This window comes from Manis pentadactyla, chromosome 2 (assembly GCF_030020395.1).
Source record: "Manis pentadactyla isolate mManPen7 chromosome 2, mManPen7.hap1, whole genome shotgun sequence".
Lineage (NCBI taxonomy): Eukaryota > Metazoa > Chordata > Mammalia > Pholidota > Manidae > Manis > Manis pentadactyla.
Window position 1 is genome coordinate 45,758,410 of NC_080020.1, and position 16,447 is coordinate 45,774,856.

The 16,447-nt window shown below is 46.0% G+C and overlaps 1 protein-coding gene across 1 annotated transcript in view; it reads right to left on the reverse strand.

Annotated features, from left to right (window-relative positions):
* SH3PXD2B (SH3 and PX domains 2B) overlaps positions 1-16,447 on the reverse strand; it is a 101,810-nt gene that overhangs the window by 49,952 nt on the left and 35,411 nt on the right. The window contains exons 3-4 of the mRNA XM_057491795.1: positions 7,485-7,560; positions 1,319-1,395 (exon numbers count right to left, since the gene is read on the reverse strand). Of these exons, the coding sequence (XP_057347778.1) occupies positions 1,319-1,395; positions 7,485-7,560 (153 nt within the window). The remainder of the gene's footprint in view (positions 1-1,318; positions 1,396-7,484; positions 7,561-16,447) is intronic.

Genomic DNA, 16,447 nt, shown 5'->3' on the forward strand with positions numbered 1-16,447 from the left:
GCCAGCCCCACAATGTCTTGATTACTGTAGCTTTGCAGGAAGTTTTGAAAATGGGTAGTATAAGCCCTCCAAATTTGTTCTTCTTCAAAATTATTTTGGCTATTTTGGGTCCCTCACATTTCCCGGTATATGATAGGATCAGCTTGCCAATTTCTACAAAAAAGCCCTCAGGGATTTTGACAGAAATTGTACTGAATCTGTAGATCAACTGGGGGAGAAATGCCATCTTAAGACTACTGAGATTTCTAATCCATAAGTATGGAATTGTCCCTTCATCAGTTTAGAGCTTTAATTTCTCACAGCAGTATTTTGTAGTTTCAGTGTACAAACTTGTACTTCCTTTACTGAATTTACTCCTAAGTATTTTACTCTTTTTGATGCTATTGTGAGCGGAATTACATTCTTAATTTCATTTTTGGGTTGTTCATGTCTAGTGTCTAGAAATACAACTGATTTTTGTGTATTGATCTTGCATCCTGTGATCTTCTAAGCTTGTTTCTTAATTTTAATAGTTTTTGCGGATCCCTTGTGATTGTGTACAACAGAATCATGTCACCTGTGAATCAAGGCAGTTTCATTTCTTCCCATCCAAACTGTATACCTTTTATTTCTTTTTCTTGCTTGCTCACATCAGCTAGACCCTCCAGTAAAATGTAGATCAGAAGCGGCAAGAGCAAATATACTTGCTTTGTTCCTGATCTTAGGGGGAGAGAGCATTTGCTGATCCATTTTTAAGGCATTTCTTGTTAGTCGCACCCTTTTCCAATCAGAACTGCTAATGATCTTAAGTCAGAGTAAGAAACACTAAAGATTATGGAAGCTACTTTCCTGACAACAGCCTCACATCAAATGGAATATAACCAAAGGCAGGTTCCTTGCGGTTTACAATATTCCAGGGATTGGAAGCCAGCTGAACTGTCCAACAACTGAATAAAAACTGAATAAAAACTTTTGGAACATTCAGACACAATGGAATACTGTGCAGTTATTAAGAGTAGGCTCACAAAGATTTTTTGATAGCAAGGGAATTTTAAGGTATTAACAGCAAAGAGAAGGAACAACAGAAATAATGAGCATAAATGGTCTTAGCACCATAGAGAAATGTATGCAGAGAAAAAAGATAGAAAGGAAACATGTAAAAATGTTAGTAATTGTTGCCTCTAAGTTGAGGGGTCAATTTCTTCTAATTTCTTTACATTTCTTTCAGCTGTACCAATTTTTCACAGTCAGCATGTAGCCAGAAAGGGAACTGAAGGGAGAAAAGCACTCATGGGGAAGATACAAGACACAGGGAAGTATTCATATTTTTCAAACTTACCTTACAGTATTCATCAATGGGTATCAGGCGCTTGACGGCCACGTCTCGGATGTGGCTTCGTCTGAAGAGAATTTTGCCTGCAGAAGATGAGAGCACACTGTTGTGAGGGAGCAGGCACAAGCTCTCAGCATCCTGGCAGGCTGTGGATGTGGCTTCCTCCGGGAGGTCTGAGTGGTACCCAAATTCCTAGCTGCCATCAGTATGTCCTGCTGAACGTCCTCTGGGCTTGTATGACCCCAGGTTGGGGCTTTGAAAACTTAGTTCATAGCTCTCTCATGCAAGGGCGTGAGGGAATGGGACCCCGTGGACAAGTTTTGGTGAGATAAGGGAGGCTGGAACCAATCTATGGAAGGAATGGGCTCCTACCTGATGAAGAAGAGAGGTGAGATCTGATGATCTGAGGGCCCCTGTCCTGTACCAGGATTCTCAGACTGGGTGAGCAGAATAGCAGATAGTCCCTTATGCCTTAACACTTCAGTTTCTGCTCCTCTTCCTCGTATGCCTCATCTAGTCTTCTATTCCCCAGATACTCCATTATTCTGCACGTCTCTCACCATCTAGAATACCTTTCCCATCCATCCTCATCCACCATCTCTGTTGGGAAATTCTTACCCACTTAAAATGGGTTAGGAGTTCTTGTTTCTCTCTGAGTATACACGTCACATTGTCAGTTTACATGTCTTCTTCCATCCTACTAGTCATGGGACTCTGAGTAAATAGGGACTGCCTGGGCCTTAGTCAATTTTGTGCACTTACCATGTGGAACCTAAGTTTCATGAATTAACGAAGGTGGATTCCATCTGACAAGATAACAAATCCCTCCAATTCTTTCCCCAGTCAGTTTTTTGTAACAGAAGGGTTCCAAGCCTTCCTACTTCAACAAATACTAACTGAGAGTCCATCTACTATGTGCTTGGTGACATCCTGGCACTAGAATGTGGTACAGAGCCTCCAGTACAACATATGGGCAGAAGATGCAGGTCAACAGACAAAGACGAGTATATAAACGATGCCACCAAGGGTCTCTGGATATCCAAGACACTGAAATGTTATGGGTGAGGTCTGTTCAAAGCACATCAGTGGGTTCCCGAGTCTACTAGGAGCTCCTCCTGTGGGGAGATGGTGGCAAAGTGCATGCACTGAAGTGGAGGACAGCGCGGCCTCCCCATTCTGGACCTGTCACACAGGCAGAGGGAGGCAACATCAGAAATGAGACATCAAGGAGGGATGAGGTGGGGGATGGAGACAAGCCCCTTTGCTAAGCTTAGACAGAGCCGCCAGGAGGTGTCTAGGGGAAGATCAAAGAGGAAGACACAGGGGACCACGGCTCTCCAGGCAGCAGAGCAGAGACCTACAAACAGTTCTCTGCCTCTGGTGTGAAGAGGCAGGTCAAAGAGAGGAATCGCAGTCACAGGGCTGGCAGGGCGAGGAGAGATTAACCATGGCTCTAAGATGGCTCTGGTGAGACTGCTGTCTCCACAGATCAGGCTTGGGTGAGCAGAACAGGAGGGTAGAAAAGGTCCATAAGAGTTTTCATAGTAGATAGAACTGAAAGGGATGACAGGAAACAATTTATTGACTTAAAGATTTGTAAAGCAAGCTGGTAATGGAGATTTGCACCTCATATGGTTAATCCAACATTTTAAATAATTGAAAAACTCCAGGACAAAAAGGCACAACTAAAAAATTAGGTAGATAAGGTCAGCCTAACAGTGAGCCTATTTTTGCTCATTTCATCAATTAAAAAAAATAACACATGGTGAGATGAAATACATATTTCTTAATAATATGATTCCTCATAATCCTTGATAACAAGGAATCTCCTTTCTTTAGTTTGGTGATGGTTTTAGTTCAACTAATGAGTCACTCAAATTTCTGATAAAAATTTGATATATTGTTAGATAAGAAAGGTCCAGAAGAAAATGCATCACAGGGTTCAAAGTACTTCCCTCTGAGGGGTGGAACAGACAATCTTTTTGTTTTCTTCTTTAGTTTCCCCAAAGTTCCTACTATAAGCATTTATTGCTTCTGGAATCAGAAAATTTTCATGTCATTTAGAATTAAAAAAAAGCAAATTAAGTAGCAAAGTGGGAAGGGGTTTTACAACCTGACTTCCCTGGAACGACGATCTTATTCCCGCATTCGCTTGATGGGTGTGGTCTCTATGTGAGCCCTGTGTGCCAGCGCTGGGCGCCTGCCCTCCTGGCATGGGCAGTTGGTGTTGCCCTACAGGGAGGGACCCTGCTAACGTTTCTGGTGGGGCTGTCTTTCCCTGGGTGGGTGTGTCCCCCACCCTGCAAGATGTGTAGCATCCCAGGCCCAAATCCAGAGAAAGCTGGTAGTTTTCCCATCCCCATTCCACCCCCAGCTGTGATAATCAAATTACTGCCCTCCTGGGTGGGCCCACCGCAGTTCAGAGCCCCTAGGAGAGTGCTGAGCCTTCAGGAAAAATAAGGAATGAGTGCCTGTGAAAAGAAATCCCACATAGCCAGTGACTCCTGCCCTTTACTCTGTTTCTTGTAATGGGAGAAGAGTCCCTACCAAAACCATCTGGGTCCCAATTTGGCACAATTTCCTCTTTTGTAAATCAGAGGAAGAGTGGAGAGTGCACAAGCCTCTTACTAAAGAGACTATGACCCATCTCAGAATATTTACAACAGGCACAGTGCTTGTGTGTCCCGGCGCCACCACTGTTGGCAAGAATTCACCCAGGGCCAGGCCTTCAGGGCTGAGAGAGGACGGAGAACTCAGGGCCTCCCACATCTCTTGGGGATGTGATGCAACAAAAGCATCACTCCTCCCCCATGCAGCCTCTGTGGAACCGGACTCTCTGGGCACATGTCAGGGGTCCTGCCAGCAAGGGCGCCAGGAGGCCCCATGGCAGCCAAGGCATCTACCGGGGAGGCCACCGGCTGCGTAGTCAGCGAGGCCCTGGGCCGGTCCCAGGATGGTCTCCTAACCTAATCTGTTGCCTTGGGAAATGTACTTACCTCTCGCAGCCTCGGTCTCCTCATCTGTAAAATGAACCGCAGCCCCTACCTCTTATTAGTAATCTCCATGATGCACTGGGCATGGGACTTGGCCCTTCCTAGGTACTAATGAAATGGCAATCAACTTTAAAAAAAACAACAGGTCAGATGATACTGTTTCATACTCTGCAATTAAGAGCACACATTCTTTCTTCGACCCTCAGCTCGGTTTCTTAAAACCTATTTGTGCTGGGCTAATTCATCATCTACCTGCAATAGAGCTGGAGTTACTGCTCAGGCCTTGGGCTGTGGGGTAGACCCCTGCGGCTAACACCTCCTTGGCCAGTGCCTCTAGGTGAAATGCCAATGGGCAGCAGACCCTTGTCTGTGCCTGATGTGAAGCATTTCTGCTGAGTTGCTGGGGGAGGAGGGCAAGCAAGCCTACATCCAGCCCTTCCCAGCAGCCAGCCTTCCCAGAGAGGAAAGGGTGCTCAGGAGAAGAGCCTTTGGTGGGAATGAGCAGGCTTTGTTTTCCACAGTGGTGAAAGGCCAAACTGTAATTCTTATTTTCTGAGCCACGTCCTCTGCCAAGTTGGCTTCCTCAGCTCTTGCTGGGATGGAAAATTGCACAGGGCTGCTCTCCCCTCCCCCTGCTTTTGTGCTAACATGAGACTTGCTTTGTTCTGCTGACGCGGCAGTTGGCAGAAAACTGACCTCTAGGGGACATTTCTCCTGTGAGCCCCTGCCCTAGGCCTTGGTCTCAAGGAAAAGCTAAGAGGTGGGCTGGGAAGGGGTGCTCTAGGATGCCTGGGGCCCAACAGGGCCTCTCCAAGTTACAAGTGGGTGCCCTGAGCAGGCAAATGGGGCTGAGGCCCTGGGAACAGCACTTTCATATATTTGTGGGTGGAAAAGGATTACATAATCACAAAAGCTTTCAGGGGCTTGGGAGAGGGTCGGCTCAAGTTCTCCCTGTCCTGGGAAGTTTTTCCAGAGCTGGCTTTGCTTTTCATCCAGTAAAGAGATAGAACTCAACTGCTTTCCTTACCTTCCTTGAAGAAAAACTTAGACTTAGATCCCAGTGCAACTTGAAAATCCAGATTGGTCATTTAAGTATGACTCCAAGATATGAAATACCAAGAAATTCCAAAGGAATGTCCCAGGACCCTGTTTCGGCCTTTACCGAGAACCTGCTATGTGCCAGGAAGAAAAAGCTTATGAAGCACAGGTCACTCTCCCATTTTACAGGTGTGGAAACTGAGGCGTGGGGTATGTATCATGTACTTACAGGGCACGGGGCTGGGTCTGTCTGACCCCAAACATGCTTTGGCGTGCTGGCACTTGGCTGTTGCAGCTGGCACACTGGATTTTCTCCAGTAGGAAAAAAACTTCCAGTGTGACTGCACACTTCCCCGTGGAAGAACTAAAAACATTAGCTTTTTTAGGCAAATGGATCTCCCAGTAGATGGGGACCTGGCAAGTACACCTACCCTGCCTCTAAGCACAGTTGATGACAGCATCTGGAAGAACCCACTGATGACCTGCCCAAGGAACCTTGGAGTGGGGGAGGGGAGACCGGGGCTTGCGGGACCGGGGACTCTCCTTCACCTCTGGGCTTGCCCCTCGTCTGAAGAATGAAAAAGATCCAAATAGCCCTTCCGGCTCTAAATATTTGCGATTTAGGGTGATTGTCACTTTGTTGATTATCTGTACATAAAAGTAATAGCAAGTGCTTGACTGCTGCTAGTTTTATGCCTGGCACTTACCTAATCCCTGTAACAACTCTGTCATTTAAGTACTATTATCCTCTCCACTTTGCAAATGAAGAAATGAGACTTGGTGTGCTTAAGTAATTTACTCAAGATAACAGAGCGGATGAATGGCGGCACTAGGATTTGAACTTGGGCCACCTGACTTCAGAAATGAATTCTGGAGCCAGCCATACTTGTGTCTGAATCCCAGCTCTGCCATTTGTATAAGTGATTATAATTTATGAGCCTCAACCTTTTCATCTGTGAAATGAGCTTAGTACTATCTACCCTGCAGGGTTGTTTTGAGGACTAAATGAGGAAATGAATGTAAAGCACTTAGCTCAGCGACTGGCTCACAAGAGACATCCAGTAAATGACAGCTATTATTACTTGAAGCCACAATACTGGTTTGGGTAACCCGATTTTTTTTAGCTGAAACCTTGATGCTATTCCTTTGGTAAGGAGTTCTTTTGGGGGAAAGGGACACTGAAGTCTTGAGAGTAGGAACCGGTCGTTACTGTATTAACTCATGCACAGTGCCTGGCGTGGTGCCCAGCACTCAGAAGGTGCTTGGTAGCTGCAGTAGGTAGGAAAGCACAATTTATAAAATGGACCCCAGAGATGTCCCACCCTAATCCCCAGAGCCTGTGATGATGATGATGAGATCTCAGGCCTGGATCATGCTACATTATACACCATAGTTCACTTTAAGAGAGGGAGATTATCCTGACTAACCAGGTGGGTACACATAATCACATGAACTTTTAAAAGCAGACAGCTTTCTCCGACTGGTGGTGGAAGGGGAAGTAAGAGAGATTCAAAGCACAAGGAAGATTCAATGCCTCAATGCAGGCTTGAAGACAGATAAGGGATGCAGGCAGGCTCTGCAAGCTCAGGGGGTCCCCAGCTGACAGCCAGAGAGGAAACGGCATCTCGGTTAGCCAATGACCTGAATGAACCTGGAAGTAGATTCTTTCCCAGATCCTTCAGATAAGGGCGCAGCCTAGCCAAGAGTTTGACTTTGGCTGCGTGAGACCCTAAACAGAGAACCCAGCTGAGCCCACTTGGACTTCTAACCAACAGAACTGTGAGATAATAAATGGGTGTTGAATTAAGCTGCTAAATGGGTGTAATTTGTTACATGGCAATAGAAATTAACACAGTAGCCATAATAATAGATGCCACTCAGTATAAAAACTTTATGAGCTCTAATTATTTCCATTTTAGAGAAAGGAGAAACTCCAGATCCCTAAGGTGAAGTGTCTTGCCTAAGGTCATACAGCTATTAAATGGTGTAGCATCTAACCCCAAAGCCCTTTTTGGGCACTAATTCCACAGATGACTGAAACTCTGATCACTGGGACAGTGCCCCAGGAGGATGAGCTGAGAGATCCCAGAGCTGTACCGGATCCCCCAGAGGCCCCCTCTGAGATCACGTGTCCCACCTACCTGGCAGAAAGGGAATGATCCGCTGTTTGGGGTCCTTCTGTCCTCCTTCCATGGGAAATTTGTCCAACATCTGCATCTAAATGGGAAGAATAGTAAAAATGAAAGCCTTTAATATGATAAATGCATCTCTGACATTTTAAAGGAATCACGTGAAATATATTATTTGATATAGAAAAGCTGACTTTGTTCAGCTTTTCAGAAACCAAACTCATGGGAAAGGCAATGTCAGTTGGACCTAGGCTCTCCATGAAAACAATTCTCTATGTTCACAGCTGCCAGATTAATGAAGGCTCAGAGCTGGGAGAGACCATTTTCAGTTTTCCCAGATCTCTAGCCCCAGGACCTGAAATGTGAACAATATCCCCAGAGCCACCAGAATTCCATGGACAGCAGGTCATCCTGTTTTCCTAAGAATTGCCACATTGTATAAGAACAAACAGCTGAAACTCAATGAATCTGGGGAGGTCTCTGTCTATGAGATCATTACACTCCCCTGCAAGCACCAAGGATTCCCTAGGTTGGTTCAACAGACAGCTCTGTGCCTGGCTCTGTACAAGGTGCATGGGGAACAGCAACAAAAAGACTCATAGTCTAGGGAGGGACTGAATAAGTAAATTGATTGTTACAGGGTGGTGCAGGAAGCATCTTGAGAGGCAGGTGTAGGCTGCTGTGGAGGTACAGGAAGAACAGAGGCAAAGTATCAGAACCGAAAACCTTTAATAGCATGATAAACACCTCTCTGCCATTTTAAAGAAGTAATGTGAAATATCTGATTTGATATACAAATCACATGCATCTGCTACTTGTGGTCTTGGGGAAGTGACATACCTTAGGCCTCATCCTGAAGTTGACTGTAGTGATACGAATTTGCAGTATTACTTTATGGATTAAAGCTGAGCTGTGGCAGTCATTAATGCCATCATCAGACTTCTGCTTCTCCTCCTGAGCACATGGTAGATCTGTACTTCCCCATCCCCTGAAGTGGGATGTGGTCAGTTCAATGTGAGCAGAAGAGACATGTGTCACTTCAAGGCAGAAGAGTTATGAATGATGTGATTCACTATTCTCCATTTCCATCTGCTATGTGACTGGCCATGCTCCAGAGAGTGACTTCTCTGCCAGCAACTGTCTTGGAGTGAGGGCCCAGAGGCCCCTGCAACCTCTGATGGGCATGTGAGAAATAAACCCTTGCTGCCCAATGATACTGTCATAGTAGCACATCCTTACCCATGCTGATTAGCACATGGGCCCAGGATTCAAGCACAGGGAAAGGGACTCCTGAGCTTCCCAAAACACTGGCTGAATATGAAAAGCCTGCCCATTATTTTACCTTAAGGCAAAAGTTACCCTGGCACTCAAGACCTGTCCCTCTGAGAGAATGAAAGAATCTTTGGCTGGCCTGGGAGAAATAAGCACAGCTATTGTGTAGGGGGAGAGAGGAGACCTGAAGTGGAAAAGAGAAACACTATATATATATATTATATATACATACACCAAGCATGGACTAGAATTTTTAGACATGTTCTTTCAGAGGATCTCAGAATATTCCTTCAGGGTGGACATGATCATCAGGAAACGGAAGCCCAGAGAAATCTGCCATGGCCTGCAGCCAGCAATGTGGAACCAGAGACTGAAGCTCTGGCTGATGTGCTGGCTTCTCTGCCAGTACATCACCCCACCTCCAAGATGCTACAAAGATCATTAAAATGCATTGCTGCTCAGCACTTGGGAAGCAGGGTCATTTATCCGGGCTGAAGCTCCCCCGCTTCCTCAGTGCTGTTTATATGACGCCCCCAGGGTAGGTGGTCAGCCTCAGCTTTGCTGGCACCCTGAAGGGCTGCCCACAGAGGCTGTGGTTTATTTGTGCTTTCCCATCGGCTCCCACTCTGGTCTGTGTGGTGATGCGAAGGTGCTTGGCCCCCATCATTTGGCAACTGGTGAGGCCACAGCAGGCCTTGCTGGAAAAGGCAGGCTTCCTTCTTTGAACCCAGGAGTTTTTCAATGCTAGCACATAGTGGACACTCTAAAACTGACTTAAAGCAATGAATACAACTGAGTGAACACTCTGGGGGCAGCTTTAGATGTTTGCTAAGTACTCTGATTAATAATATTCATATTAACTAATAGTAAATAATAATTAGTAATCATTATTAACATTTGTTTGGCAGTTAACACTTAACAGGGTTTCTCATTAACGTGATTTTATCTGATCTTTCTAATAACCCTGTGAAGTAAATCTATGATCCCCATGTCACAGATGGGGAAACTGGGGAGCAGAGAGGGACAGTGAACCACCTGAGGTCACACAGCTAAGTGATGGGCCAGCCACACTTAGATCTTCATCTAAGTCTCATTCTCTTTCTCTAAGATCACTCTCTTAGGTAGCTTTGGAGTGTCATGCAAACATGAGAAATCAGCCTGAGATGAGGTATGTTTAATATTCCATGCACAGATGAATAGCATGCTTTCTTTTAAAAGCAGGGTGATTAATCAGTCTCGGCTGCAGAGTCTTTTAGAGATTTATACGTTTTGCCTAACACTATTTTCTTTCTTCTCAATTTTACTTGTTAAGACAATGCTGAATTACCATTAAAGTGAACTAAAAAAAGAAAAAAAGTTATGTAACAGTAATCCATCTAACCTACCATGCCTATTTCCACTCTCCTGGGTTCTTCTCGAGCCTTCTGAAAGCACACACCAGTCAGAGGCCCCACCAAGAGCTGTGCTTTTGTCTTCCCAGTGGTCTTCATTGCTCCGTCTTAGAAAGTGACCCTCTTGCCTTTGGTCTGGACTTGCTTTTACCCAGACAATGTGGCCCAAAGAGCTGAAGTGTCTCCCCAGTGTTATTTATTAATGTGAAGCCAGCAGACCTGAGTTTTATGCTGCAAAGTCTAACCACAAAAGATAACCAGATATTATCCCTGGAGACGAGAAACCCTGGGGTTAAATCCTGAAGGTTCCTCATGCCAGCTGTGTGTCTGTGGCCAGACAGCTCACCTATGGAGCTGGATTCACCATCCACAGAACGAGGAACACGGCAGGGTTACTGTGCAAATGCTTGCTGAATGTGAACTCCTTGGGGAAAGATTAGGTGCTCAGCAAGAATCCTCCCTCCTCGCACTCTGCCCGTAGTGAATACATTATTCAGGCAGAATTTTTAGTGGTTTGTGAGGCTGTGTGTTTTTTTAAATTGTGTCAAACAAAGATAACATGAAACTTATCATTCTGACCATTTAAAATGTACAGTTAATTCAGCATTTTATTAAAAATAATAATAATAATAAAGAGAGAAATGTGGTATCCACATATAAATCAAGTATAAAAATCAAATGAGTATTCATATTTGAACTGACTGTTTATAGTTCATAATGCATGAGCAAAACCGAAGGTTTCAGTAATGGCTGCCCTTGTACTGTTCACCATGTAAGAACTTATTCACTATGTAAGAATTTGTTCTCCATGTAAGAACTTGTTTGTTATGCCTCAGAAGACTGGAGACTGACGAAAATTAGGCTTGGGGTGGGTTAATGATTGTGCATTGAGCATTGACTCCCCTATACAGAATTTTATTGTTGTTAACAACCATTTGATCAATAAATATGAGAGATGCCCTCACCAAAAAAAAAAAAAAAAAAAAAAAAGTACACACTTCCAATGGTAAAATAATAAGTAACCGGGATGTAATGTATAGCATAAGGAATATAGTCAAGATATTGTAACAGCTTGGTATGGTGATAGCTGGTACCTAGAATTGTCATGTATATAAATGTTGAATCACTATGTTGTATACCTGAAACTAATGTAATGTAATACTGTGTGTCAACTACCCTTAAATAAAAAATAATTATCTACAAAAAAAAAAAAATGTACAGTTAAGTGGCATTAAGTACCTCACATTGCTGCGCAACCATCAGCACCATCTCTGTCCAGAACCTCATCATCTTCCCAAACTGAAACTCTGTACCCATCAGACACTAACTCCCCATTCTCCTCCCCAGCCCCTGGCAACCTCCATTCTTGTGCCTCCCTTACAGTATCCTAGGAGCTGCATTCAAGTGGAAGCAGAGTATTCGTGTTTTGTGACTGGCTTATTTCACTTAACATAACCTCCTCAAGGTTCATCCAGGCACGTCAGAATGTCCTTCCTTCTTAAGATTGAATAATACTCCATCATCAGGCTGTGTTTTAAGGCCTGCAAAACTCCTCAGACTGTCCAAGTCCCCACAATGGCTGGAGCTGGGTTGTCCAGTAGCGCTTTCTGCAGTGGAGAAAATGTTCCGATCTGCTGTCCCTTATGGGAACTACTAGCCCTAGGCGGCTACTGAATACTTGAAATGTGGCTCCTGAGAGTGAAGAATGGAACTTTCCATTTTATCTAATTTTAGTAATTTAAATTTTCATTTATATAGCTTCACATGACTGGAGGCCACCATATGGGGCAGGACAGGGTTGGCCCATAATGTTCATCCTCTTTCAGCCATACCCGGTTTTATTTTCTGTTCTTTATCATCCTATCAATGGTAACTGCCATATGTAAGACTGCTATTCACAAGGACAGGAAAGCAGAGGCCTGTGGGCTACTCTGCCTGTGGTCTTTCTGCATCCAGATTCGCAGACCACAAGCTGCTTCTAACCAGAGGAGTGTCACACTTGGCACCTACAAGCTTTGAAGCAGACGCCGGCAGCATTCAAGACACTTTGTGGGGACCCCAGACCCAGGCCGTTGGCAGCAGCAGGCCAGAGCCATGCGAGGCAAATCCAACTGCAGACTGTTATCCTTGGAAACTAGAGAATCCATGACCGTTCCCCCAGATGAAATGAAGTGGTGCTCAGGGAGAGGAGGACTGGAATCCGAGGAGGAAAGTGAGTCAGTTCAGGGGTAGGAAGGGAGAGGAAGCCACATCACGAGCCTCCAGGGGGAACAAGAGAACACTCCCTTAGCAGTTTTCAAGACATCAGCTTGTGGCAGAGGGAAAGGAGACATGCTATCCAAGGAAAATACCATGGAAGCTGGCATACAAGTTCTCACGTGGTTCGTGTCAGGGGCAGAATGGACTTGCAGGGGTTTCCTCCTCAGTATGACAAAGCCCCCTGTCCGGAAGAGCTGGAGCAGGTGGTGGAGAAGGGCTGGTGTGCATGTGCGGCTGTTGGCTGGTAGGAAGCCACATGGTCCTCCAAGCAGGACACAACAATGTACCTGGGCCTGCTCTATAATACGTGGATAGTTTGCCTTCAGGATTCTGTCCCCTTAATGAGCTGGTCTGTCCAAACGTCAGCGTGCCTCATGTCCTGGTGGACATGCCACAAGGGGCCAGCCTCCCCTCCCATCTGTATTCTTCTTCATCTTTGCTGTACCTCCCCAGTCTAGGTTTGCATTTTCTCAGCCCAGCTTCCTTACTATTCTGCCTGCCCTCGGGCTTGTCCCACCATCTCCTGACTGCTACATGGTAGGAGCTTGGCATGTATCTGTCCAAAGAACAAATGAATCAATGAATGAAGAATGAATGAAAAAAAGGGGTTAACTGCTTTGGTCAGTCACTGTTTGGAAGAGGAGAAATTATTATGTTCCATAGAGTAGCAACAGGACCTGGATTTGGGATGACAGGCAACTGACTAAAACAATCTTGTTTCTTCCTATTTTAGAAATAAAGAGTTGCTAACTGTATGGAAAGGGGGAAATACTGTATTTTCTCAACTACGCACTATTGATAGTGCAATAGCTTCTCAGGTGGAAGGGCAAAAAATTCCATTAAGCATGTGCAACACACAGGAGGCACACTACAATTGCAGAAGATAATGTCCGGGGGAAACAGTATGTCGGAGGACCCAGCAAAGGTAGTATTTGGATAAATAAAGTTGGTGGAATCCTAGCAGGGACTGGTTAGAATCTGGCCAGGAAGCCTTTGGTTCTGCCACCCCTTTATCTATACTGTATACCTGCCCCCAGCAAAGACAGGAGAAAACCCTCCCTTCCCTTTGCCCTTTGGGGTAGAGTGTCGGGAATTCTGGGCAGATAGCCCCCAAAGCTCAGAAGTGCCCTTGAAGCTGCCAAACTCTAAGAAGGGGGACAGGCCAGTCCCATCCCAATTGAAATTTGAACAAATGACTTTTGTTTGTATGACTTGGGACAGCCTCTCCCATCTCTGGATCTCAGTACTTCTCCTGGGAGAAATGAAGGTGCAGGTCAGGATGTCCCCAGCTTGCCTTCAGCTCAGCGATGTGCTGTATCTAGGACACACAGCCCCTAAAGGCCCAGTGCCCAGAAGCAGCCCTTTCTGGTTCCCTAGAGCACACAGTGTTCCTGCTTACAAGACTCATGTGGCCAGCAAGTCTTCTAGGAGCCCCCTGCCAGCAGAGCACCCGGCTGGCTCTGGGCCCACCACCGTTGGAATTCCACAGGACATCTGGCTAAGTTTGCTTCCTCATGTCTCTGCTCCTTTGCATACACAGTTTCCTTTTCATGAATTGCTCTCCCCCATCCTGTCAGTGGGTCAAACCCTTACTCATGGTCAAGACTCTGCCCAGATGTCACCTCTCCAGGTAGCAAGCCCTGCCTGAGCTTCCTGGCTGGGACAGAGAGGCCCCTCTATGGGCACCTGAGGTCCAGCACAGCAGTTGAACTGCCTTCCATGAGGAAAGCCCTGGAGCCAGTGACCCTCGGCCTAGGGAACACAAAGAACCAGTGGGAAACCTCAGAAGGCAAAGGTTGCAGGGCACAGTGTAAAAGCAGGCACCTCACACATCTGAGGCCTGTTTGTGAAGGGCTTCTGTTCCGCTCAGGGCAGCCCCCTGTAGGATAGACTGCCCGCACCTTACAGGGAGGCGCCAAACAGGCCTCCAAGGGCAGCTATAGGCAGAACTCTCTGAGGCAAATCTGTCTTTGAAGAGACAGATTTGAAGGCAATACTGGAGCTCAGGAGGCGGGGGTTGGGGGTGCGTGGCAGTTAGGAGCAGGCCTTCAGACTCAGCTATATCTGGGCTCATATCCCAGCCAGGCTGCTTTCTGAGCATGTGACTTTCTCTCTGAGCTTCAGTTTCTCCATCTGTGGCATGGACACAATACTGACTTCATGCTTGTAAGTGCAGACTAAACAAGATGTCATGTAAAACAGGCACCAGGTGCTTGGTTAGTGAGCGCTGATACTGTTACCACGTTGCTCAACCAAACCACACTTCTTCTAGGCACCACCCTCAGTTTTACGGGCAATCCGCCATCCCCTCTGCCCTGCTCGGATGCCAGTGCCCTCTGCCACACTCTGATGGACTCTCCAGTGTGGGCCCAGGCTAGAGCAGAAGGGGGGGTTCAGAGAGGCTGTGCAGCCTGCCTAAGGCCACATAGCTGGTTAAGGTAGGGCCGGGACCACACACCAGGGCTTCCCATTCCAAGTCCAGGGCTCTATCGCCTGCAGTCTCACGTGAATGAGACATGTGGCCAGATGCTAACTAGTAGTGGTGGGCATGACTACCAGGGTCCACAGGAGGTTTAGGAAATCACACTGGAAGGTGAATTATCATAGAGGGGACCTTCTTGCTGGTGACTGTGAGTCTCTTTCCCGACAAAGGATTCTGAGTCATGCTCCTACCCTCTACCCCAGGCAGCCTCTCTCTAGATTGGTTTCTCTGCCTGTATGTCCTGCCCTGGTCAGAAGGGACATGTACTGTTTTCTGTCACCTACAGGCTATTTCCCTTTGATTGGCAGAAGTTCTCTGATTTCGTCTGGGGAACTTCTACTGTCCGTTAGTCTCCATACAATGGTTTGACCCTGATTCTACTCCAGTCCTTGGGCTGGCCCTGATGGCCTGGCTACTGATCCAAGAACTAATGAGACTTTTGCTTCGACTATTTCAGAGTTCTCCTTTTCCCTGAAGTCACTGAGCTGACCTGTAGGATGTCGCTTGGAGCCGCAGACACCACTGTATCACACACCACTCTGCCTGGGCACTAAGAAAGCTAAGAAATGGAGACAGGCAGGTCCTCACTGACAATGTGGCCCCTAGATCTAGCCACACCTGAAGTCATATACTCTAAGACTTCTTGATTACTAATCAATGTTCTTCTACAATAATCCATTTTCACTGGGTTTCTGTCATCTATCTGCAACTAAAACAGTTCTGGCTAAAATAAGATCTCATGGCCAGTAAGTGGCAGCATTTGGACCAAAGCCCAGGATCTTAACTACTCTATTAAGCTGGCATCATCTCCTTCTCTAATCTTTATGCCAATATCTAGCAGCAACCACGCCCATTAATAATCCCAACAGCTGACACTTGCTCGGACTAAATAGCCCCAAAACTGCTCTCATACATGTCATCACCTTTAAAAAAGGTATACTTCACATATTATAAAATTCACCCTTTGAAAGTGTGGGATTCAGTGGGTTTGAGTATATTCACAAGGCTGTGCAACCATGACCATTATCTAACCATGACCCAAAAGATACCCAGTACTCATTAATAGTCTCCTCTCCCTGCTCTCCCCATTCCTGCCAACCACTAATCTACTTTCTGCCTCTATGGATTTGCCTCTGCTGGACACACTTCATTACTTTTAATTCCTTCTGAACCTTGGGAAATGGCCAGTAGGCAGAAGAGCACTAGATAGCAAAGTGGCTAAGAGGGTAGGATCTGGTATCATCTGCCCAGTTTCCAATCTGAGTTCTGACATTCACTAGCTGTGTGGCCTTGGGCCAACAACTTACCCTCTCTGAGCTTGGGTTTCTTCAATGGTGTAATTTAATAAGCTTGACGACGGGATTAAATAAGTCACTACATCTAGATGTTTAGCAGTCTGTGCTTTGGAAATGCTAGCTGTTTTTACTGTTATCACCCTATGTTACTGATGAGGACAATCAGGCACAGAGGGGTTAAGGGGTGTGCCCTAGGCCACACAGCACAGGTGGCTGGGCCCCAAGTCTCCTGACTGAGTCTTCTGCTTTTTCCATTACACCACATTGGCCTAGATG